The sequence below is a fragment of the Prionailurus bengalensis genome, chromosome B3 (genome assembly GCF_016509475.1).
Source record: "Prionailurus bengalensis isolate Pbe53 chromosome B3, Fcat_Pben_1.1_paternal_pri, whole genome shotgun sequence".
Lineage (NCBI taxonomy): Eukaryota > Metazoa > Chordata > Mammalia > Carnivora > Felidae > Prionailurus > Prionailurus bengalensis.
Window position 1 is genome coordinate 26340319 of NC_057355.1, and position 23689 is coordinate 26364007.

The 23689-nt window shown below is 42.0% G+C and overlaps 2 protein-coding genes across 2 annotated transcripts in view; one reads left to right on the top strand and one right to left on the bottom strand.

The window, feature by feature from the left end:
• The window catches only part of GABRB3 (gamma-aminobutyric acid type A receptor subunit beta3), a 474786-nt gene that overhangs the window by 397169 nt on the left and 53928 nt on the right, over positions 1-23689 (bottom strand). The gene's annotated exons all lie outside the window — the stretch shown is intronic.
• GABRA5 (gamma-aminobutyric acid type A receptor subunit alpha5) overlaps positions 4601-23689 on the top strand; it is an 81709-nt gene continuing 62620 nt past the window's right edge. Inside the window, exons 1-5 of the mRNA XM_043554900.1 lie at positions 4601-4704; positions 5090-5246; positions 18723-18844; positions 21183-21250; positions 21361-21581. Coding sequence (XP_043410835.1) covers positions 5161-5246; positions 18723-18844; positions 21183-21250; positions 21361-21581 — 497 coding nt within the window. The 5' untranslated portion in view covers positions 4601-4704; positions 5090-5160. The remainder of the gene's footprint in view (positions 4705-5089; positions 5247-18722; positions 18845-21182; positions 21251-21360; positions 21582-23689) is intronic.

The following is a 23689-nucleotide window of genomic DNA, read 5'->3' on the forward strand; positions in this document are numbered from 1 at the left end:
TCTAGTCAGACTTGACCTTTCTGTTTCCTTAACAGTGAAAACTCTCTTGGGGTGCCTGGGTGGCTCAGTCGGTTAAGCATCCAACTTCAGCTAAGGTCAGGATCTCCCAGTTTGTGAGTTTGAGCCCCGCGTTGGACACTGTGCTGACAGCTTGAAGCCTGGAGCCCGCTTCAGATTTTGTGTCTCCATCCCTTTCTCTGACCCTCTCCTACTCATGTTCTGTCTCTCAGAAATAAATAAACATTAAAAAAAAAAAGACTCTCTTGTTTCTATTTGGGCAAAGCACTTAAAATTCTGCTTTGAATACCTGAGAATCAATGAGTTTATCGTTCCATTAATGAAGTATTTATTAAATTCCCACTGTGGGCTGGCACTGTGATATTCTTACCTGTTTCTGGCCTGGATTTGTCTCCTCCCAACACTTTTTTTTTCCCCTATACAATTCCCAGGGTGAATCTCTTCTACAATCATGTCCTTCCTCCGACCAACAAAACTATTCAGTAGCTTTTTCTTGTTGGCAGGAGGAAGTTAACTCCTTAGCTCCACATTTCCTGTCTTCTTTCACCTGGCCTCTGTGTATCTGCCTCATCTTACCTCTTGCTTTCTTTACCCTCATTTTTAATAAATACAAAATTATATGCAGCTCCACAAAAAATGCTTTATGTTGTTAAATGGGCTCTTGGCTTATGACATCCTCTACTCAACTTCTTGTCAAGCTCTGTTTCCTCATGGTGACATTGCTTCCCATGTTTTAGCCATCTCTGCAACACATACTCACACAGAGCCTTCCTTCCCTGTCTCTGTTTTGGATGGCATACAGTGGATGTTATTGGGGCAAATGCTCCACCCATTGCCTAGCATCCCCAAGTTCGGCTATTTTAGGCTCTCACACTGGAAACTAAATTAAAAGTGAGACTGGTTAACCCTGAGGTTATGTGGAACTGGGGTGCCCTCTACTGCTTTGCAGAAGTGTAACTATTTTCCTTTATGTCATTCAATAAAAGGGCAAATATTAATGGAATAAATGGGAATTCAGTTGATAGATCATTATTCCTCAGGGCAAACACTGAATTGTATATTAAAATAAACGTTTTAGTTTATTTTAGAGACTGCATTATCATTTTATCACAGGGAGACGGTAAGTATCTAAGCCCCATGCTTGAATACAATTTTAAAGTTTAGATTTTACTTAACAATGTCCATATATTCAATAATATGTACTGAAATTAAAACTGATAAAAAAACTTACCCAAAATATGGAAATTTTTAAAATAATTCATCAAAAGAACATATATTCACTTATAGTTATATTTCATTATTTGTCCGTGACACCTTGATAAGGTATTATTGTGAAGAATTAATGTCTGTAACTCTCACTAATCCAAAAGTAATTCCTGGCATATCCACAAATTTTTTTTGCATAAATTTCTGAATGGCTTTGTTTCATAATCTGTAAACTTTTGGATTCACTAGTTTTTTGAACTCTTTCATTTACCCTACGCTGTTTAATCCTGAGAGAAGAGCAGCTATCACAGGTATCTCCGAACCTAGAATCCTAACACCTAATAGGTGAGAATTACATTAAGTTGATTCTGATTGTTTTTAATTTAATGATTTTGGCCATCAACAAACTGATCAGTGTTATCTCTTTTGAAAAATTAGAAAATGAAGAAATGTATGTGTTCAAGTTAACCAGTTTAGAACCAGAATTTCAAATAAACCTTTTATGTAATTTGTATTTCATGTAGAACCACTAGAATCAGAATGATTTAATACTGTGGCTAAATGTATGTTCAGAATAACACCTCTTGTATATTTGCAACATTCATACTTTTTTATGTCCTGTTCAGAAATATATTTACAATTACTTACTTTTGGAGAATCTTGGAATTTTTGAAATGTGTAAAAGTACCAGCAGGTAGCTTAGATTTGGAATACAGAGTATTAGGCATAACTGAAAAATACAGTGACTTCACACACTGAAAAGTTAAAGATCCTTTCTGAAGCAGAGTTAGAAATTTGCCTTTTCTCACAATTATTCTGTTAAGTGACTATAAACAATGCAGTGTCACAAAAGATACAGGATAATAGTATAAATCTCATCGTGTTCTTGGTGGTTTAACTTTAAATCTTGAACATTTTCTCCTGGAGGCTTTCATAGTCAAGAGGCATCCACCTCCTGGGTAAACAAGATGCTGCAATCTTAAATTTAAGGAAGGTGCTTGCTTTTGTATCCATCTTGTTTTGTCGCTTGAAGGGGACCTTATTTCCTTCCAGTTGTCATTAGTGCCACCTCTTTGCTCTGCACCACTGAGACAGAGACAGACATACTCCTACAAACCCCAGTGTTGAAGCCCTTGTGTGCATGGGTGCAGTGCACCCATGTCTGGGTCCTAGGAGCACTCCTTGGCGAGCTTCCTCCACTCGACCCCAGGCCTATTCTCAGGTCTTCAGACCCACAGCCCCTTGTCATTGACAAGCGGCTTCTTGTCAAGAAATAACACTTCAGGAAAAAACAAACAAACAAACAAACAAACAAAAGCCAAATGTATACTGCAAGTAGGTAAGGGTTTAATTCTAATTTAATCCAGTTTTGCTCTGGCTTTCCCTCCTGTAGCAATGAATTGCAGATAAAATTATTTTTTAAAAAGCCTCATAAACGAGTTTATTTCTAAAGAGAATAGGAGATGAGGACATGGAGGAGTGTGTTGAAGACTGAGTAAGGACACCAGGTTGGGGAGATGCTCAGCGTTGGACTTAAAAAGAATAACTCCCAGCACTGGCCCTGGCTACAGCCTTGCTGACACTCCCTTCCCAGTTCTTCTGTAAAAACGGGAAACCAGTGGTTATTACACAAGGCACCCAGTATGTTCCTGAAAGCCATCAAGAAACTTCAGAAATATGGCCTATCCCAAACCAGGCCAAGCCTCTGGCGGTGAACCCTTCCCCCTCTGTTGAGCCGGCCCGAGGGCGCATTTGGTGAGAGTCTGGCGGCCTCTACCGGAGCGCCTCTGCAGAGGAACGTTCTTCAATCCCAGAGACGACATGTGGCGCTCAGGAGAGGTGAGAGCGAGCGCGAGAGTGCACTGGGGGCGCGGGGGGATCTGCAACGGGGCAGCGCGCGGCCTCGGGCGCGGCGCAGAGCGGGGCCGCAGGGCGGCGGCGGGAGCGCGGGGCGGCTGATCCGCTCGGCCCAGGAGAACTGGGCAAGTTCGCGCTGGCAGCATGGGGCGGTGACGCCGCACCGGCCTTCGGCGCCTGCCAGCCGGGGGAGAGGAGGAGGAGGAGGAGGCGGAGGAGGCGGAGGCGGAGGCGGCGGAGGCGGCGGCGGCACCCTCGCCGACGGCTTGCCTCCCCGGCAGTGGGGTAAGAAGATGCGGTCGAGGGTGAGAGGAAGGGCGGCCCCGGCCGGGCACGCATCCCTCTCCTCCGGGCTCCCGAGCCTCGAACTGCAAGGCTGGAGATGGGAGGTGGAGAGCAGGCGGGGCGCCTGAGGCAGCCTGGAGCGCAAACTTTCCCCCGGCGACTGCGGGGGCAAGGCAGAGCGGGAGGGCAGGGGCGGCCTGAGCTGTGCGGCTCTGCCGGACGGGGCACCAGGGCGCAGCTACCGCGGGCCCGCCGGTAGGACTTGGGGTGTGGGGACACCCGCCGCCGTCCCTGGAGCCGGAGGGGCGAAATTGCCCACCTGGAGGGCCCCGCCAGCCTCGGGGCTCTGAGGCGCGTGGTGTCCCGGAGCTGCTGGCGGGGTGGGCGCGGACCCCGCGGGGGTGTAGCGGGTGGGTCGCGCGGGCTTCTTGAGGCCGGGGGTCTCAGAGCCGCCGCTGCAGCACGCGTTTCTCGCTGAGGAGGCTCAGACCTGAGGCTGGAGCAGGGGAGAGTACGAGGGCCAGCAAAGAGCCAGGAAGGGTCGGCGAGACTGAGGCGCGGGGCGCGCTGCTGCGGACAGGGCGGGAGGCCGACCCTGCCCGGCCGCCGGCGCCAGGGTGGCCAGGCTGCGGCTCCGCAATGCTGCCCCTGAGCCCACCTGCGCCCACAAGATCCCGCCGCGGTCAGGGGACCGTGGGAGCGGAGCCTCTCTTTGGGGGTCCTGGATCAGGGCTGAGGGCAGTAGGAGGCGCCGCCCGGGCTTCCCGCATGCAGCGCGGAGTGCTCGCCGCCCCGACTCCTGCCCGGGTCTGGCGACAAGGCTCAGGACACGCGCCCAGGAGACCACCGCATGGCACCCTGCCCTTCTTGACACCAGGGCCTTCGCTTCTGAGGTGGAAGTACCTGTTGTATGTTTCCCAGTTCCGGAGTTTGCCTGGGGTCTCCTTGGGAAAATGTTCCTTGTGAACACGCGGTGTTCCTCTATCATGTGCACCTATTTGCGTTATGCGCATGTTGAGAAATATGTTCTTTTGCTAAGGTTAGTTGCAGAGCCCAGGGACTGTGCCTGCCTGGACTTCAAATGCGTTAATCAGGGCCCGGCACAGAGCTGAGAGACTTCCCCAAATGGAGGGATTATTAACTTATTTAGTTATGGGGACAGAATGCTGAGAATGTGGCAACCCTCTTTTGAAAGCAGTTCTTATATTATCGTGATCCTATAGAAGCTTTGTTTCTTAAATGTGCCTTTTTTCCCCTCTTTCCACATACTTTCTCTCAGCACATTGCAGAACAAGGAGTAGCTTGCTGGCTTTGAACGCGTGGCAAATATTCAGAAAGGTAAAATGATTCCACTTGTGGATTTGACAAATGCAAAATAAGTTGATCAGATAACTTCAGATATTTGTTCTAATAATAGGACTAATCGGTCATTTGATAATAAGCTGAAAAGTAAAACAAAGTAAAACGTGGAAAAAATAAATTAGGAGAATGAGTCTGCACTCTGAGTAAAAGTAGAAAGAAATTAAGACATATTGTAACTCCTTTCCATGTCCCAACTTACTGCCCAGTGGACATAGGTAACAACCTGCTGTGGAGCCGTGCTGGGGAAGGACAGCCAGGTTCCTTTCTTTGTAAATTGTGCGTACTAGCAGTAGGATATGATTTCAGGAATGGGCACAAAAAAAATCACATTATATGCTTTTCCCTGTTGTGTACCTTTCAGCTTCAAGATCAAGTTGAAGAAAGGAACCGTTATTCCAAATTCATCTGCTTCAACTATTATTCTCATTGGGAATGGACAATGGAATGTTTTCTAGCTTTATCATGATCAAAAACCTCCTTCTCTTTTGTATTTCCATGAACTTAGCCAGTCACTTTGGGTGAGTTACCATCTATCTTTTATTTTAGGGTTTTCAGTGCACAAGTGCCTTTAAGACACTTTGCTGAGTAGTACATCAACAAACCCTCACTTGCCGTCTTTGCAGTCCCCTGCCCTTCAGTTTATTGTAAATAAATAGAGTCCTTGTCCTATACCACACTGTCATTTTGAGCAAGGCTGTGCCACGTTTGGGGTCTCTGAAGTGAGTCAGAGAAAAGAGGCAGATTATGTTTTCAGAAATGGAGGCAGAGGTGGTTTCAGAATCAGCTGTGTTTTCTTCTACTTAGGTTAAAACAAGATTCATAAGCTCGCAGGCATAAAGGAGTTACTGCTTGTTGGACAAGACAATGTTCAATGTTTTGATTACCCTCCTTGGTTCCATTATGCAAAGGGATTGCCTTTAAAGGCAAGGCCACGCTATGTGGAATTGACAGGACTTGGCAGCGGTTCTGGCCTGATCCAAAGGCCTTGAACTGTAGCCACCTGAATGCAAGTGGAGACACTAGAAACTACGCGTGTCTGAAGGTCTGCAAGACACACCTGGGCATAGGGCATTATCGATTCCTTTAAGCTCTTTCATTTCAGCCTTAGTATCAGGGTACGCATTCTATGATTTTTTTTCCATCAAACTAGCGATAACAAACATTCCAGGTAAATGTTTGTATAGGTGCTGATATTCCTCCACACTTTTCTCCTCCCCAAAACCGTTCCAGCTAATCAAAAGGATTGTAACTTGAAGTTGATGGACCATAATTAATAAATTAAATTTAATGACAAAAGTTGCCAAGCACTTGTTCTGTAAAAATAAGCTCCAAAAATTCCACAGTGTATTCTGCACTGATGTAAATCAGAGAAGGATCTTAAGCACACAGTGGCTCTGCTACCCAGAGACCCCTCTGGGCCACACCTCTCTGGCCATTAAGGAAGACCCTCTTAAGGTACATGACATTCTCTGTCCTCTGGACATTTTCTTCTCTTCTGACATTTCCATGTCTCTACCGAGGAGTGAGGTTTGTGACCATCCCCACATGGGGACCGGTACCCAGGTCAGTGAGGGGCATGCCTGTCCCTCAGCACGGGACATGCCTATGTTGTAGCCCTTTCAGCCATTCAGAGTATTCCCTTGGAACAGAGCATTCATTGTTATTCTTGCCTTGCTGCTCCTCTTGAGTGGACACCTCGCCTGCCCTGCCTTCAGTTTCCTTATCTGTTCAATGAAAATTTTCCTTTCCAAAGTCTCTTCCATCTGTTAAGTCCTATAAAGTATGTTGTTCCAGGTGTTCCCCTGAATGAAAGCTGCGTAAGTAAAATCATAACACAGTGCTTACATTTCCAAGTTAATACATTAGGTAGTATGTTTACTGACATACTGCATATATTTAGCAATATTTAAGAGGTAAGGAATATGCTAGGATTGGAAACATGTTTTCTTTTTAAGATTTTGGTTGAATGTATTATCGTGCTTTTCATACTCATGAAGTTTCTACACTTCCTGGTGGATGCAAGCCTGAAATATGAAGTAATGTGCATATGGAGGCTAACCATAGCTAGTGCATCGCTATACTTTATTTCTTACTTAATTTGGTGGTTTTCTGAAGTTAACTTCAAAATAGAGAGATAATTGTTAGTTTCTGGAAGCTAACATTGAACAAGTGGTATAAGACCCTTCAACTTCCCTAGAGAATTAGCTGCTGGAGGAGTTTTGAATTTTTAAGACATATGCTCAATAGTCCATCCTAAAACAATGCCTGCTAACTGCAAAAAATACATGAGACACAGAATATCAATGAAAAAAATCCTTAATTCCCCCACACAGAAATTATCATCCTTTATATTTTGGTGTCTTCTTCCCCTTATTTCTATGGATATTTTTATATAGTTGAGATCACACTGCACCTTCAGTTTTGTACTGTGCTTTTTTTTCATGTCGTTTTGTTATTACAGACTCTTTAATATTTATGATTTAAAAAAAGATGAGTATTATTACAGTGCATGAATGCTTCATCATCTAGTATTTTCCTAATTTGGGATATTTATATTCTTTCCGATAATGCTGTTATAAATTGTCCTATAGTGAACATACTTGCGTATAACTATTTTAAGTATTTGAAACTATCTCTATTAGAAGATATTCCTGTAAGTGGAATTTTGCGTCAGGTTTCCAGACTGCTTCTAACTTGTGATCCTGTGGGTTTAGTTGCATTTAGTGAAGTAGGGTGTCTAGCAAAATGGGAAGGGGGGTTTCAAAAATCTGGCTAGCAAGGTGTGGCTTTCAACAACCAGCCACAAAAGACATTTTAACATCTGGGAGCACAAGTTTCTATTGATTTCCTTTATTATACGAGGCTCCTCTCACTTGCTTATTACTTTAAATGTACTTAAGAATGATTTTGTTAATTGCAAAAAAAAAAAAAAGTTTCTTAACACTCATTTGACTTAAAATCTTGACAAAACAATAGCTATCACAATATGGAGCACCTATTGCTATGTTATCTGTTTTAGGTAAATCCTAGGAGGAACCTTATAAGCTAAGCATCATTAGCCCTGTCTTATAGTTAGAGAAGGGAAAGTCGGGGAGCAGGGCTAACCCAGGCAGTAACTGCTAGGATTTGTTACTTAGCACTCCTCAGTGATTTAACCCTAGTGGTCCTTGGCCAAACAGAGCTTGCTAGTAGGTCTGAGTCAAACAAATCTATAAAGGAAGGGAATGTAATTCTGAAAGCTATTCTATGCATTGGGGTAGAGAGTGTTTTTTGTTTTGAGATTAGGGGGGAAAAAGAGTAGTGGTAAGTTCTGTCTTTCCTCCCTAAAGAGTTTGTGTGATTGGGTTCCAAATAGAGATGAAAGAAGAAGCATGCAAGGTCCTAACTTGAACATTTTAGGACAAGAGAAATACTGACTCCTGCAAATACATAAAAGAAACCAGACAACTGGTGGAGGGTAAAGAGGGTTACACAAGACTGGTCAGTGAGCCAAAGGAAAGAGGCAAGTGTGAGCTTTTGTGCATATACAAGGTTATACTCAGTGTTTGTGACAAGTATGTGGATTTGGCAATCAGAAAATTTATAAATCTGATAAGTAAAATATATTTGGTAATTATATGATAATGTGAAATTGCTTTTAAAGTATATGAGTATTGTTTCTTTTGCTTCTCTCGATTTGATTAGAGTCACCAGCAGCTCATTTTCAATAGCCTTTATAATTCTTTTATTAGTTTTAAGTTACATAACAGAGCATGAGTCAAACATATAATGGGACAGAGTCCTTATTTAACTGTCAGCCTTATGCTATGTCACATTTGGAGACTGAATCATTATAATTATTTTAATAAGACCAGTAATCAGAAGTACAGGGTATAGAAAAACTAGCACAGAAACAATATTTGAATCAATATAATATCAAAATGCATAATATTAAATTTAAACTGGAATTAATTTATCATCATTTGAAAAATCACTTTATCGGAATCAATTGACAAATGATAATTATAAGATAAAATTGAGTATTATCAACTTAATAATAGTAAAATCTGTTTCCATTCATTTATTTGTATTAAATATATTTTAGAGGTTTATCTATTGGAAAAGAAAAAGTGCATTAGAATTTTATTACATGGGAGCTACCATTCCAATGTACTTTGGTAAACAGTGTTTTATAATTAGCAATTAAAAGCAGACTCTTGTAGAAGTAACTTATGAAAATGAATAAAGTTATTCTTTATCTGACTACATGCATGTGCTAACCTGTACCTTTGGTTTCATGAAGAGAGCTTTTTCATACACATTCTCAAGGATGGTTCTTTTCTTTTAGCTTGAGCAGAAAGTGCAATCTCTGAATCATTCAGCTACTCACAATGTCTTTTTAAATGGCAAGTTCTCTCTTTTGAATCCCCAGATGGCAAGTTCTTCCTGTACTGTGGCTGCAGGTTCATGAGGTCCAGGACAAATGGTCACTGTAATAATTATCAAAAAGCACACAGAAGCACCGCCTAAGCAGTTAGGACACTGACAGGTGATGGGACATCTTAAGTGCAGGGTGCAGAGAAGGCCAGAGATCAGAAAGGTAGATCTTGCATATAGCAAAAATTTGGTGATTAAGGTGATTAGGGTCTTAAGGTGATTAAGACCTTGCTACAGAGTAATGCCCAACATTTTTTAAGGTACCAAAAGAAAATACTTCCAATTACATGCTCTATAGAGGAAACTTTTAGCATGTTCCTCATGCCAACAGGCAGTGAGCTTAGCAAAGCTTACGAGGACAGTCGGCCAGCACCAACCTAGCCGACCCGGTCTGGCGATCAGCTCCAAGATGAGTCACTGGCTTGGTTCAAGGGGAGAAGGAGAATATGGGCTTTTGGATTTTTACAAAGGTACGATTGCATAACATGCATATTTTAATTTGTGTGAAATTTGAGAACAAAATATTAGAATCAAAAGTAAAAAGAAATCTTATCATAGAACTCTGTTGGTAGCAACAATAATTATTGTTTGTATGGGTTTATATTTCCTTCATTTCTAGAAAGCATTTTCAGAAAATGTACTATTTAATTTTCTACTATGAAAAAAACTCCTTTTGTAAGTGAAAAGAGTTCAGGCTGGAGAGCATAGGGAAATGTGTCTAATTTTCAGAATCAGGATCCATATCAGGCCTCAGGGCCTGGACCAGTGCTCTCCATTGCAGGACCTTCTCCAGAATGTCTAATATTTAAGGTGCAATCAAAAGGGAAAGGATGAGGGTGGAAATCTATAGATTTGGAACAAAAGAATGTCCTAGTCTAGAACTCAAATAACACTGTTCTAAAGATAGTGTGTCTGCCACAGCTCAAATAAAATCAAACACAAAATATGTCCTATGAAATAAAATATTATAGAGAAGGGATATGATAGTAAAAGTAAGATATGCTAGGAAACAGGCTTTAGCAGTTCACTGAAAACTCTATTTCATTTGTATTTATTTAACAAGTTATTTCAAAACCAAAAAGCAAACCTAAAAATAAATGAAATCCAAGACCAGATCATTTTCAATTTTAACAAAACAAAAAAATTGGGCCATCACTCTATAATCAAACTAGATCCTATTCTAGGACCCCTGTTAAGTTTATAGAGATAGCACTAGGTATCACTTTGACAGAGAGCAGTCAGGCTGCTCTGATCTCTGTTGCTGCATGCTCACTGTGTGGCTACAGAGGAATTTCTAAACCTGCCTGCAACTCAGTTTCCTAATCTCAAAGTGGAGTTAATAATGGATCCTACGTCACAGGGCTGATGTGAAGGATATGTTGCTGAATGTATGCTAAATGCTGAAACAAGGCCAGGTAGGGAGGGGTTGCTAAGTTTAGGCTAGCTATCTTTCTGGGTGTTGTGACCAGGAGACACCCAAAGTTTGCTAGACCTACAGGATAAGCTTGGTGCTGGGCCAGGGCCTAAGCATAGCAAAGCCAATAACTTTAATCACGTCTGCAAAGTCTTCTTGCCATATAATGTAGTACATCCATAGTCACAAACTGAGATTACAATGTGAGCATCGTGGAGAACATTGCCCTGCTGCTAGTAGCATCAATGTGTATTGAGTCCTCACTATGTTCCAGGCACTGTTCTAGGTGCTGAGTTCCTGTGGTGGGCAGAGTAGAGCATGCCTTCAAGGAGGGTGCATTCTGGTTTTTACATGTCAGTTGGGTCACGATTGCTATTAAGAATTATTTAGAGTAGGAGACAGTGAGTGTACTGAAGGTAGATGCTTGAACAAACATCTGAGGGATGTGAGGATGTGAGCAGTGCGGTTCATGGAGAAGGCTGAACAAGTGAGAGGAGGAGCGAGTGTTATCAGCATGCTTGGATGGTAGGCACAGCAAGGAGGCCAGGATATTGAAAGGAAAGACTGGTAAGAGGCATAATCAGAGGGGCAGTGGGGCAGTGGGGGAAAGGGTCATATGTGAAAGAATTTGTAGGCCATGCTAGGTAGCACCAGGAAGAGCAGTTGACTCTTATTTTGTAAGTCAAAGAAGGTCTGGGATTGGTTTTAAGTAGGAGTGAAGTATGATCCAATTGAGGTGTGACAGTAATGTGACTTAAACTTTAAAACTTGCGGGGCGCCTGGGTGGCGCAGTCGGTTAAGCGTCCGACTTCAGCCAGGTCACTATCTCGCGGTCCGTGAGTTCGAGCCCCGCGTCAGGCTCTGGGCTGATGGCTCAGAGCCTGGAGCCTGTTTCCGATTCTGTGTCTCCCTCTCTCTCTGCTCCTCCCACACTCATGTGCTGTCTCTCTCTGTCTCAGAAATAAATAAACATTAAAAAATTAAAAAAAAAAAAACTTGCTCTGGCTGCTGAGTGGAGGATAGAACAGAATCTGGGGCAGGGGTGGTTAGTAAAGGAAGGAGCAGTCAGGGCAGTTAAGAGGCGAATGCAGTGACCCAGGGGAGGGATGATTTTTGGCCAGTGGGGTTTGTTAGTAGATTGACATGGGCATGAAAGAAAGGAGTCAAGGATGACCCCCCTCCCCCCACTGGTATTTGACCTGAAAACATGACAGATTCAATTGCCTGTTGCTGAGCTGGAGAAGACAGTAGTTAAAAAAGTTCTAGTGAAAATCTTCAGTGCAGTTAGGGACATGTTAAGCCCTGTTAGATATCCAAGTGGCCAGACAGCCATTGGATACAGAGGTCAAGAGTTCAAAAAAGATTGGGGCTAGAGACATGAACTTCAAGTTTTTCATATATGGGAGATATTTAAAGCCATTAGATTGGTTGAGATCATTTAGGGATTGAATATAAACCAAAAAAAGGTCCCTGGACTGTGCCCTGTGTAAGTTTAGGAAGGCAAGGGGGTGGGGGCAAGTGAGAGGAGGAGGTCAGTGAATATAGGAAGAACAAAGAGGGCAGCATCCTGAGGCCAAGAGGAGGAAGTGTTGTAAGAAGGGAGATGTGGTCAAATAAGGACTGAGAGCTGATTGTTGGATTGGGCATTGTGCAGTAGCATCCAGAAGAAAGGCTTCTTTGGGATGTAGGCAGTGAAAGCCAGACTGGAGTGGGTACAAGAGAAGGAAGGAAAGGCAGCAGAGATTTCTAGTATAGACAACTCTTCAGTGAGTTTTGAGTAGAAGAGGGGCAAAGAATGGAATGCTAACTGGAAGGGAATATAAGGTGAATGAAAGACATGTTAAAGACCTAATATGTTACAACAAATGTAATTGATGATAGGAATTATTAGGGATGGAGGGAAAACCATGTGTAATAAACACCAGGATGGTTCATGTGCAGCATAATCACACACAGGGGGCATCCTGTGTGGTTGGGGAGAGTCTAGGGAAGTGGGTAGGTTTAGATGAAGGGGGTGTGGCCTATGAGATGGGAGACCGGCTTTTTACCTTGTAGGCAGTATGATTCTGAGCTGGGCTGCAGTGAAATGGACAAGAGTAAAGAGACTACATGAAGGGTGCCAGCAGGGGTAAGCTTGAGCACTATTTAGGGAGCTGATAGGCAGGGCTGGGGGCACCTTTGATGTGAGGCCCATGGCAGTGAAAACAATCTAAGAGTTCTGACATAATGTTTCATGGCCATGACTTCGTCCACATGAGACACATTTCAAGTCCATGTTTCCACCACAAGAGGGTGGAACAACTCTTATTTGGAAACTTAAGATTGACTCATTGTGTAGCTAGTGTTCACCATGTTTGTTATTTTCTTTTATATAGTTTTTCAAATGGTTAAAGTGGTGTGCAGTGGAAATTTAGATGTCTCAGGGAAACATCACACAACGGTGCCACTTAGAGATACTTATTTAATGAGATTAAAGTGACAAGCAAATAAACTGAAGATATATTTCTTAGAAGTAATTAAATGCTGTGGAAAGAATGCAGAAAGAAATGCAATTTAAGAAGACAGGGAAGCTGCCACTTAAAAGCAACTTAGTTCCATTCCCAAAGTAAGTTCATTGCCATTATGGATCCCATTTTATATAAATCAAAAATGGCTGTCAATATAAGCAGAGATAACATCACAAAGAAATGCATCACTCCTAGCCTTCAATAGCACCATTTGTGATACATTACTCAACAGACTTTTCTAAACCCCAGAAAGGGTGACATAACTCTTGAACTTGTACCCTTTTAAATGCCAAAATAAGACCTCATCAGGCATTATTTGGAAAATGAAATACCTTTAAAGATGGAATCTGCAACATATTGTTGTTGTTATTATTATTATTAGAAATTATAATACTGAGATAAAGTTATATTGGAGTAAAATCCTTCATAGTTCCTCAAGAACAAAATTACTCTGAGATTAAATTAATAATGCAACTCACTTTTCAGAGCAATGCATGGATTCTACTATAGGGTTAACTCTGTGTGGTAACTGTCTGATTTGGGGGGTAACTTGTTTGGGATTCCCTATCCTGCTCTGCTCAGACTCCTCCCCACATCTTCCCTAAGAAACCTTGCTGGTGGCTCCAGCAACCGCATCTCTATCACCATTGCAATTGCCTGGGTAACTGGCCTCCATGCCTCTAGCCTCGCCCTTGCCAAGTCCATCATGTGCAAAGTGCCCAGGAGCCACAGGTAAAGTAAGTGACCCCTGTCTAGCTGCTTTGAAGCTCCCACTACCTTCAGGACTGACCCTAGGAGTGCAACATGGCATGTGAAGTCCTTTATGGTTTGATATGTGCTGCTCTCCACTGACATGCATTACTTTACTCACCAAGGTTCTTTACTACCCTCTGCAAACATCATCATTTCCTACCCTGAGGCCACTGCTCACAACCCCTTCAACATCTCCTTCTTTAGCTTGAGACTAGATCTTCATGTTTAAAGTCTCAGGTTAGTTCTCTTCTCCTCCTCTAGCACTGTACATAGCTCCTTCTCTTTCCTTTGTTTTCCTAGAATGTCCTATGTATCACATAGATCCCTACATCTATGATGTGCTATTGAAATCCTCTGCGAACATGACTGATTCTCTTAGAACACAGCTCTGTCTGACAGGTTGGGGATACCATCTTTGTCATCTTCACATCCTTGGTACTTACTACAACACCAGGAACATACATGATTGACATCCCAAATACATTTGTTGGCCTGAGCTGTTGGAATAAGCACTGAGCTCATCATACAGCCTCTTGAAGATGTAATGGAGGAGAGAAGCTCTCTGAGGTCATTTATAGTCACTCTGGCACTTGGCTTACAAACCATCCTTTCCATTTCCAATCTAGATAGTCCTATAGCAGTTACTCTCCACTATGGCTGCACATGAGGATCACTTGGGAATCTTAAAAAAAATAATAATAATACCCGTAGCTGTTTCTCAGGGAGCAATTAAAGCCAAATCTCTAGGGCCTAGAAATCAGAATGAAGCTAATGCAGGAGTCCAAAATCAAATGCCTTGAAGAAGTCAGATGTAAGACAACTGGGAAAAGTGGAAAATTTGCACAATAGCAAGAGTTTACCCTTTCTGAAGACATTCATGTTTATTTTTCTTAAACAGTGTGTTAAACCCACTAGTGGACGAAATTTATTTTAATTTCTCATTCTCCACTTCACCTACTAAGTGTCTGAACAGTCCAGAACTTATCTAATGGGGTACCATTGTGTAGCTTTTTGAGAAGACCTTCCGCACCTCTGAGCTTCACTCTGCTGTCCTACTGTGCCCACCCATGTCCCTGCCCATTTAACAATTACCACCTTCCTTTCTCAGGCTAGAATATGGGGCTTAGTGACCTAATTTCCTTATTTTTCAGGCTAAAATAATTGGAAAAGTGTTTAAGTTTAGAGATCATGTCCTAGCATCTTTTGTAAGAACGAATATTTGAGCAAGGAAATCAGGGTGTTTTAACAAGTATGGTTGGTTCTGCGTTTCCTTTAGGACTCCCTTTCTGGAACATCAGTAATTTGGCAGTGTTGGAACTATTCACATGGACTAAATGTGACATGTTTTTATAGACAATATGCACTAAATATAAGGAAACAATTCATATTTTAAGAGAATCTAATTAATCCTAATACTGAAGGGTCAGCTGCCAAAATTTTCAAGTATTTCTATTATGTCCAAGGTTATTGTCAGTAATAATGGATTTTGTTTCAGCTCACAAAAATCCATTCCCCCAGAGAGCTGAGCTTATCTTTGAAGCAATTGTGTATTTACAGTTGACCTAAGGATCAGCAGAGTTCTTTGGTTATACTCAATACAGTTCTGAAATGGAATGTCGGCAAGCTCAAGCCTGCCTTCTGAACCTAAGTGGAGTGAGTGTTCAAAGAGATGAGGGAGTCTTGTGTTTCTACCCAGAGATTTCATAGATGTAACTTTGCATTATTGCTCATTGAAGGCATAGCCCAGTGTTTTTGTATTATTTTGGTTTCAAGTGGCTTCAACTAATCAAAATGGAACAAAGCAAGCTAAAGTTACTCTGTACCTTAGAAGCAGCCCTGGAAGATTATGCACCTTGAGAGAGGAACAGGTAAGTTTGCCAGACATTTGTGAGATTCTCCTGTGTGTAGGCATATCATTTGCTTTCTGTGATACAAAAAGGGCCTTTGTCTCCATGATTGTGGAAATGGTGCATTTCATAACCACATGCTGCAAATTAGTCATTTTTAGGATGACCTATGACCTGAGAAGGGCTACCAGTTGGTCCTGAGAGAAAACCTCGACTCCTGCTCTGAAAAGCATTTTCAGAGATTCTTTTAGAACTCGTTTCCTACCTCCTGGGTCCTATCCTCAGTAAATACAGAGAAGCCACAGCAAACCCCAGCCATAGCTCTATCATGAATAGGCCCACAGATAAGTACAAGAAGCACTTATGTCAGAATAGGGCACATATTGAAACTTTTCCAATAAAACTGTAATGATGTGTGAAGGGGTATAAATAGCCCTCCGCCCCCCCCCCACCTTTAAAAAAAATTCTGGCTAATAAGTAGAAGGTGAGATTTGGGATTCTTAAGCTTTGCATCCTACTGGATTGATATTGGCAATGATTTGGGTATTTGTGAAGTAGGATTCAGAGCCAAATGGGATTGTGTTTCTTTGAAACTGTGGTGAAGCAGTGCATCAGAGGGCCAAGGAAAGCAGTGGTCATGGAGATGACCCCCACAAGTGGACAGTGTTGGGAATATCTCAAATGGTCAGTGATGTAGTTAAGTATTTGTCTCCTAATACTCTTCAGGCTGTTCGGATCAAATGTAATTTGAGAACATTTCACAACAGGTAATAAATAACATAGAAAAATATATTTGAAACATTGGTATGATTTTTCTTTTCTTTTTTTCTGATAGTGATGTTATTTTTTAATCAAAATTTTTGAAATATAATTGATAGTATAATGTGTTGATTTAATACATTTATATATTACAGTATGTAGCCTTAGCTTATACCTCCATCATGTCACATAATTATCATTTCTTTTTTGTGGTGAGAACATTTAAGATCTAATCTTTTAGAAAATTTGAAGCTTATAATACAATATTGTTGACAATAATCACTATGCTGTACATTAGATCTCCAGAATGTAATCATCTTCTAGTTGAAAGTGTATACCCTTTGAACAACATCCCATTTCCCCCACTCAGCCCCTGGTAACCACCGTTCTACTATGTTTCTACAAGTTTGTCTTTTGTAGATTGCACATGGAAGTAATATACTTTTTCTGCTAGTGTGTATGCTCTCCCCTCTATTCTAAGTTAGAGAGCCAGTGAAGACTGGCCCTGCCCCCAAACTGGACATTTAGACATAGCTTAGAATTGAATGACCAAACTTACTGATAAAAGTTACGAACATCGTACGAGGTGGACAGTGAGGCCAGATGTCGTTTGAGCAGTTTACACAACTGGGCAAATGCAAAATATCACTGTTTCTTTCTCTCACAAATCTGGAAGGCAGTATTAAGGCCTTTTGTCCAGGTATTAGGTCTGTGAGACTGAGTTCTTCATCATTCTAAAGTGTGAAACTACAGCGGATGTCAGAGAAAAGGGAATTTAATATTTTCAAACACTAAGTCCCAGAGTAAAATATTGTATCCGTGGGCTGCATACGAACAGGACTGAATTTTAGCTTGTTAGAGATTCAATTATATGCAGTTAATGATGATGTGAAAATTAGATCAAAAGAACTTTATACTCTCTCATTCAAAACGGAATAGCTTCAGAGCAGTAAAGAATTGATTTGTTTAGATGCAATCGATAAAAATGACCCAAGTTTCAAGAACTGGGTGGGGCAAGCACACATCAATTCTACTCTCAGCAGCCAACTGCTGATGGTCAGTCTCACTCTCATTTCAGACAATTTATGGAAAAGAAATAGTCACATGGAGAGCTGGGGTACCACAGCAGGCACTTCAGAGAAGTTCTAGGGGTCTCCTGTTCTTCTCCCAAGTGCCAAGGATGCTAACTTCCTGGGGCCCACAGCTGGCTTTCAGCTGCATAAGTTCTCCTTGTATCCACACCAAATGTGTATGTTGAGTTCTTGAAAATTCCAAACATCTCGCTTTTTGCAAGATTTGAAAGCAGCTGTAGAATCCCGTGGTGCGATCCATGTTTCTGAGGTGTATTACCATCTTCTAGACCGGTGACTTTCTTTCCCTCCCAAGTAACTTCTTCAGTTTACCCACATCTGCAGAGGGCAGTTTCTCATTTCCATTTGCCCCATCTACATAAACTTTTGGGGCCTGGATAACTTCACTGAATTGGGAAAACCAGAATTGTTCTTGGGTTTTTCTTTGAAGGTTCAGCCTGCTTTTCTTGGGGTTTTACTATAAGTCTGACATACTGGGTCATTCAGAATACTGTGCTTCTCGAGTCCCTTATCTGAGGCAATTCTGGGTAAACCCTAATAAGGGCTTTCAGACTGGTCTTTACACCTCATGGCTCCTGGGATATGTGCTTTGTTTTGTCTGGACCTGAATGTGCCAGCAACAGGCAGTGCTGATGAGTAGGGGAGCCCAGAGAGATTTCATAAACTTTTGTTTCTATCACCATATGATTGTTTCTATCACCATATTCTGCATATTCCTCATAGCACAAATGTTCCCAATTAGCGATGCAGTGAAATTTGGGCCCAACAATCTTATCTTTCAGATTGCATAGATTTTGAATGTCCTCTCCACACCCCACTGCTCATCACAGGTGATTCACTAATATGAAGACTCAGTTTTTCAGTATTTAAACCAAACTTCTGAAATCCCCTAAGAGTGGATTAGGTTCTGCTAGTCTATGGATAGTGGCTATTGTTTTAAAAATGGCTACACTGTGCCTCGGAATCAGGGAAGGATGGATTTTTGAGCATGATGTCAGGACGAACAGCCCAGAGCCAGCACACTCTCTGGAAATTCAAGAATTAAGGCTTATTTATGAAAAACAATATCCTGGATTAGTAGAAGAGACTGTTTTCAGGTGCCTTCCCTCCAAGACAAGTCACCATATTATGTTTTTGTTTTCTGTATTTTGAGAAGAATTTTTAAATTCTTAATGCAAGTTTTAACTCTTGTTTCTCTGTTAAAAAGCTTTTCACAAATGCCAACCAGTTCAGTAAAAGATGAGACCAATGACAACATCACAATATTTACCAGAATCTTGGATGGGCTCTTGGATGGCTATGACAATAGACTGCGGCCTGGCCTTGGAGGTGAGTGGGTTCTCAGCTGCAGCCCGCTAGACCCCAGAAAAAGCTTACACTCAGTCTCAAGCTCACATCTGCTGTGATTCAACCAATTCATTAAGGAGCTTTTTGCCAGAGTTTAAACTGATAGTTGTTGCCAAGGTTCTTACATCCTTTATATTCATTACCTAGGTACAAGAAGCTGGGGGATGTGGTCTCCATGCAAACTCCCTTTTCCTTAGATAATCCTAACATCCATTCTTTTTTTTTTTAACGTTTTGTTTATTTTTGAGACAGGGAGAGACAGAGCATGAACAGGGGAGGGTCAGAGAGAAGGAGACACAGAATCTGAAACAGGCTCCAGGCTCTGAGTTGTCAGCACAGAGCCCAACTCGGGGCTTGAACTCACAGACCAAGAGATCATGACCTGAGCCCAGGCTGCTTAACTGACTGAGCCACCCAGGCGCTGCCCCCCCACCCCCAACATCCATTCTGCTTCATTTAAGGAGGAACCAGTTCTTAGGTGTTACTAAAGCCAACACTACCTTAAGTTAAGAAATAATTTATAATCAACTTCCTACTCTTGTACTGATGCAAGTCTTTTTCACAAATACACTGTTTAATGCAATTGTTCTTTCCATCTTATATATTATGTTTAATCTTTTCACTAATCATTGTATTTACTTTAACCCCATGGAAATTGATAAAAATAAGTGGATAGCAAAATGCACTTTCTGGGTTCAATTTAGCACAGCTTAATTTTGTGCTGAGAATTGTGTGCTGTTTCCAGGCATTTGCAATGCCATTGACTCGAGTCCATTTAGATGTGGTGCATTTGAACTTACTCCATTAAGTAAGTTTGAGACCCTCTAACAACTACATTCTTAGAGGAAAAAGTAGTTCTTTTCCATTATTACATTTTTGTTTATTTATTTTTGAGGAAGAGATAGACAGAGTGCGAGCAGGGGAGGGGCAGAGAGAGAGGGAGACACAGAATCCAAAGCAAGTTCCAGGCTCTGAACCATCTGAACAGAGCCCAATGCGGGGCTCAAACTCACAAATTGCTAGATCATGACCTGAGCCAAAGTTAGACGCTTAACCGACTGAGCCACCCAGGTGCCCCTTCATTATTACATTTCTAACAGGGAGATTCACTTAAAGCATGAGTTGCCATTCTCTACCTTTTTGGCAAAGAAAAGTCCACAAAGCCTCCTTGACACCCCCTTACTCTACCCTCTGAGTTATGTCCCTGGGTCTCCTGTGTCCAGCAGCCTCTGTCCCTTTGAACACATCCACAAGGATCAAAACACGTAGAGAATCAATGAGTTGTTGCTATACAATATTGTCTCATTCACCCAGGATGTGTCACACTCCTGTGGAGCAGGATCCTTAGGACACCACATAGAGCCAAAGGGGCTGCCTGCTGGGGCAGGCATCTCAGTGGGAAGACAGGTGCCGAAAGCACACAGCACCATACCTTAAGTTAAGAAGTACACCTGCACACATATAAATACACACCATGTATTTGGTATGTGGTAACATATATGGTTACCACACAATGAGATGCAGGGAGAAAAAGCCCTGCCCCCTGAAGCTCTGAGTCAGTGGTGATACCATCCAGTGGTTTGGGGTTATTAATGGTGGACTGTAGTATAGTCTATTGTCCTCATTCATGACCACAGGGTGTTGCAAGGTGATGCCCAAGGAACACATACACAAATTTCCCCTCAATATTATTAGCTACTTTTATTGCCATATATATTTTAATAATTTTAATTGTTATAATAGTCTCTCATGATAGAAATTTCTAACAATTCAAAATGACATATAAGGTGACATATAAGGAAGTGGGTCTTCCTTTTCAAGTGGTCTTGTCCCAAGTCACACATCCTTTCCTCAGAGAACACCTAGTACTGCAGTTTTGATTAGAGATTCTTTTAAATCTTATCCCCTCATCACAATTGCCTAACCCTTTGGAAAGCAGCTGTTTGTAGGAGAGTGAGGTTAGGCACTGTGAGGTTGGAATTACTGTTCCAGGTTTACGGAGGAGGAAACTAAAGACCAATCAAGGCCAAAGAACCAGGATCCCTCTCTGCTCTGTTCACGACTGCCCCCAAAGGGGCAAGAAGTGTAATGAGAGCTAAGACCCTTTCCTTACATGATGGATATGTTAGTTCCTGCTATAATTTGGAGCAGTTTGATTTCATTTGGTGTTAGTCTAGTCCTCCAAATTTAAAAAACACATTATAAAAGCCCTCTGATTGCCAAGAATGAATTGGTTACAGGACTAAGGACATAAATACGCTATGACGGGTGGTTCCATGTGAGCTCGGTGCCTAGGCAGGAACCTGTGTCTGTGTTTCAGAGCGAATCACTCAGGTGCGGACGGACATCTACGTTACCAGCTTTGGCCCAGTATCCGACACGGAAATGGTAGGTCTCAGGGCATGGCCCCGCCCAGATCATTCTAAATAGGCACTGAACCAGCTCCCCTAAGGGCCTTCTCTACTAAGGCATCACCTGGTTGCCTTCCTTTGCATTAGGAATATACCATAGATGTGTTTTTCCGACAAAGCTGGAAAGATGAAAGGCTTCGGTTTAAAGGGCCCATGCAGCGCCTCCCTCTCAACAATCTTCTCGCCAGCAAAATCTGGACCCCAGACACATTCTTTCACAACGGGAAGAAGTCCATCGCCCACAATATGACCACGCCCAACAAGCTGCTGAGGCTGGAGGACGATGGCACGCTGCTCTACACCATGCGGTGAGCCGGCACAGCGTGGGGAGAGGGCGCGCACAGCACTGTGGCGATGGCTTAGCCCAGACCCTGGTGCAGCGCTTGAGGTTGAGTGGTGGGTGGGGCGGGGAGGGGGGGGGGTGTGGCAGCGTGTCTGGCCAGGGGCGCATTGCAGGGCAAACGTAGCCACCAGTCTCGCCCCAAGGGTCCCACAGCCTATTGAGTTCAAAAATTGCTGTGTGTGCGCGCATATGCGTGCTTTGGGTGATTTTTACTTTTTGACCTGCCCATACTGATGTCCATATAGCTTATTTCCTTGAAATGCTATAGGCCCATGTGTTTGCTATCGGTCCACTTGTTTATTTGGTTCAAGATCGAAAACATCTTTGAGAGAGTGACCCAGAATAATGTAAGCTAGGGAGATTTTATTTTATAAAATTTTTATTTAAAACCCTCTATGGGGGTCCTTTCTTATTGCAGTTGTGCACTCTTGTAAATTGTAAAAGCCCATTTCTCATAGGCTCTGATAACATTCCAATGCTGAGGTTAAATTTTAGTATTCCTAATTTAAAATGATCAGTAGTCATTTTTGTTGTTGTTGTTCTGAATTATTCATTGCATCTGAGTAAATCAATAAATTGACTGGCAAGAAAGTCTCTTTCATAGCTTTTCAGTTTCCATGGTGGGCCTAAGTATTTTTCAAGAAAAGATTATTTGAAGTCAAAAGAATTAAAAAGCACTAAAGCTAAATAAAATTTTAAAAACAGCATGTATTTATATGAGAATTATTGAAATTCCTTACTTAGAATTCTTCACAATAAACTTCATATTTAAAAGAAGTCATCATAGTGGAAATAACATTGATGCTGTCATCTTCTGAGGCTGCATGTCCTAACATATGTCCTGAGGAATGTTTGATACATTGTGTCCCAAACCTATTTGACAGCAATTTTTTTATATAACAGTCCAATAAGGATTTTGGTAAATGAGCTTGTAATACATACCATAGCATTTTGTTCCATTTCTCACTCTTTCCTTTTCCCTACATTGATCTTGAACATGTTATGCCCATGGATGAAGCATGCATTGTGAACATCAGTGCCCCAGGACAGTGCCTTTTCCATGCAGAGAAGTATGTTGAAAAGCTACAAAATATCTCAAGTGGTGAAAATTAGTCCTTGGTCATCATTCTTGTAAAAGGTAGTCTGTGCAGTGAATCTAAGGGTACTTTGTTTAGCCTTGTGAGCAGAGGGTAGGTGTGAAGAGTCCCAGATCTTGGAAGATGCCAGTTGGGATGAATGATTAGATGCCGTTAATGTGGGGACACCATGTGAGCCTGCTGTGCACCTTCACTCTGTTCATAGAATAAAAATATCCCTAGTCCTCACAGGTTATTGTCCGTGGTTCACATCTGGTTTGTATCACTAAAAGATTATATTTGGATCCAAGACTATGATTGCTCAAACAGGGTGGTGAGGTAGGCTCCTTGTTTAGAGGGGGAAGAGGTAGCAGAAGGGCCTCTTACTGAGTGTCTGTGTACCTGGCAAATTCACAGGTCCTTCAGTCCTCAAACAGCATGGCCACTAGGTGACACCATTTCCATTAACCAAAAAAGGGAACAAGGCTCAGAAAGGTTTGATAATCAGCCCAAGGTCACATAGCTAGTGAGAAAGGCAGCAGGAATTTGAATTCAGGCTTAGCAATTTCCTTGTTTAATCCACCACATTTGAAAATTGGAGGGTTGCAACATTACTTAACATATAATAGCCTTTTTCTTACTCTTGTCAAATGTCATCCACAGAAGGAGGACAGTGAGAACCAGAGCAACTTGTCAGCAGTAGAATTTTTCATTGTTTATGTAGAGGAAGTCTGCTAATGATTTTCAAAGTTGATAATGAGTTTTCTCTTCCAGTCATATACATTTGGAATGTGGAAATAGTTCCAGTTGAAAGTGTTATGAATTTTAATGTGAAAGAACTATAGCTATAATTTGATGGCATTTTACCTATTGATTTGGCAAAGACAGTGTGATGTGACCAATCAAAAGGCCAGTGGTGTCTCAGTGCCCCCACCCCTTTGTTGTTACAGCTTTTCTGGTTAGCACTTGGGTCACCCCTGTCAAGCCTTGCAAAACC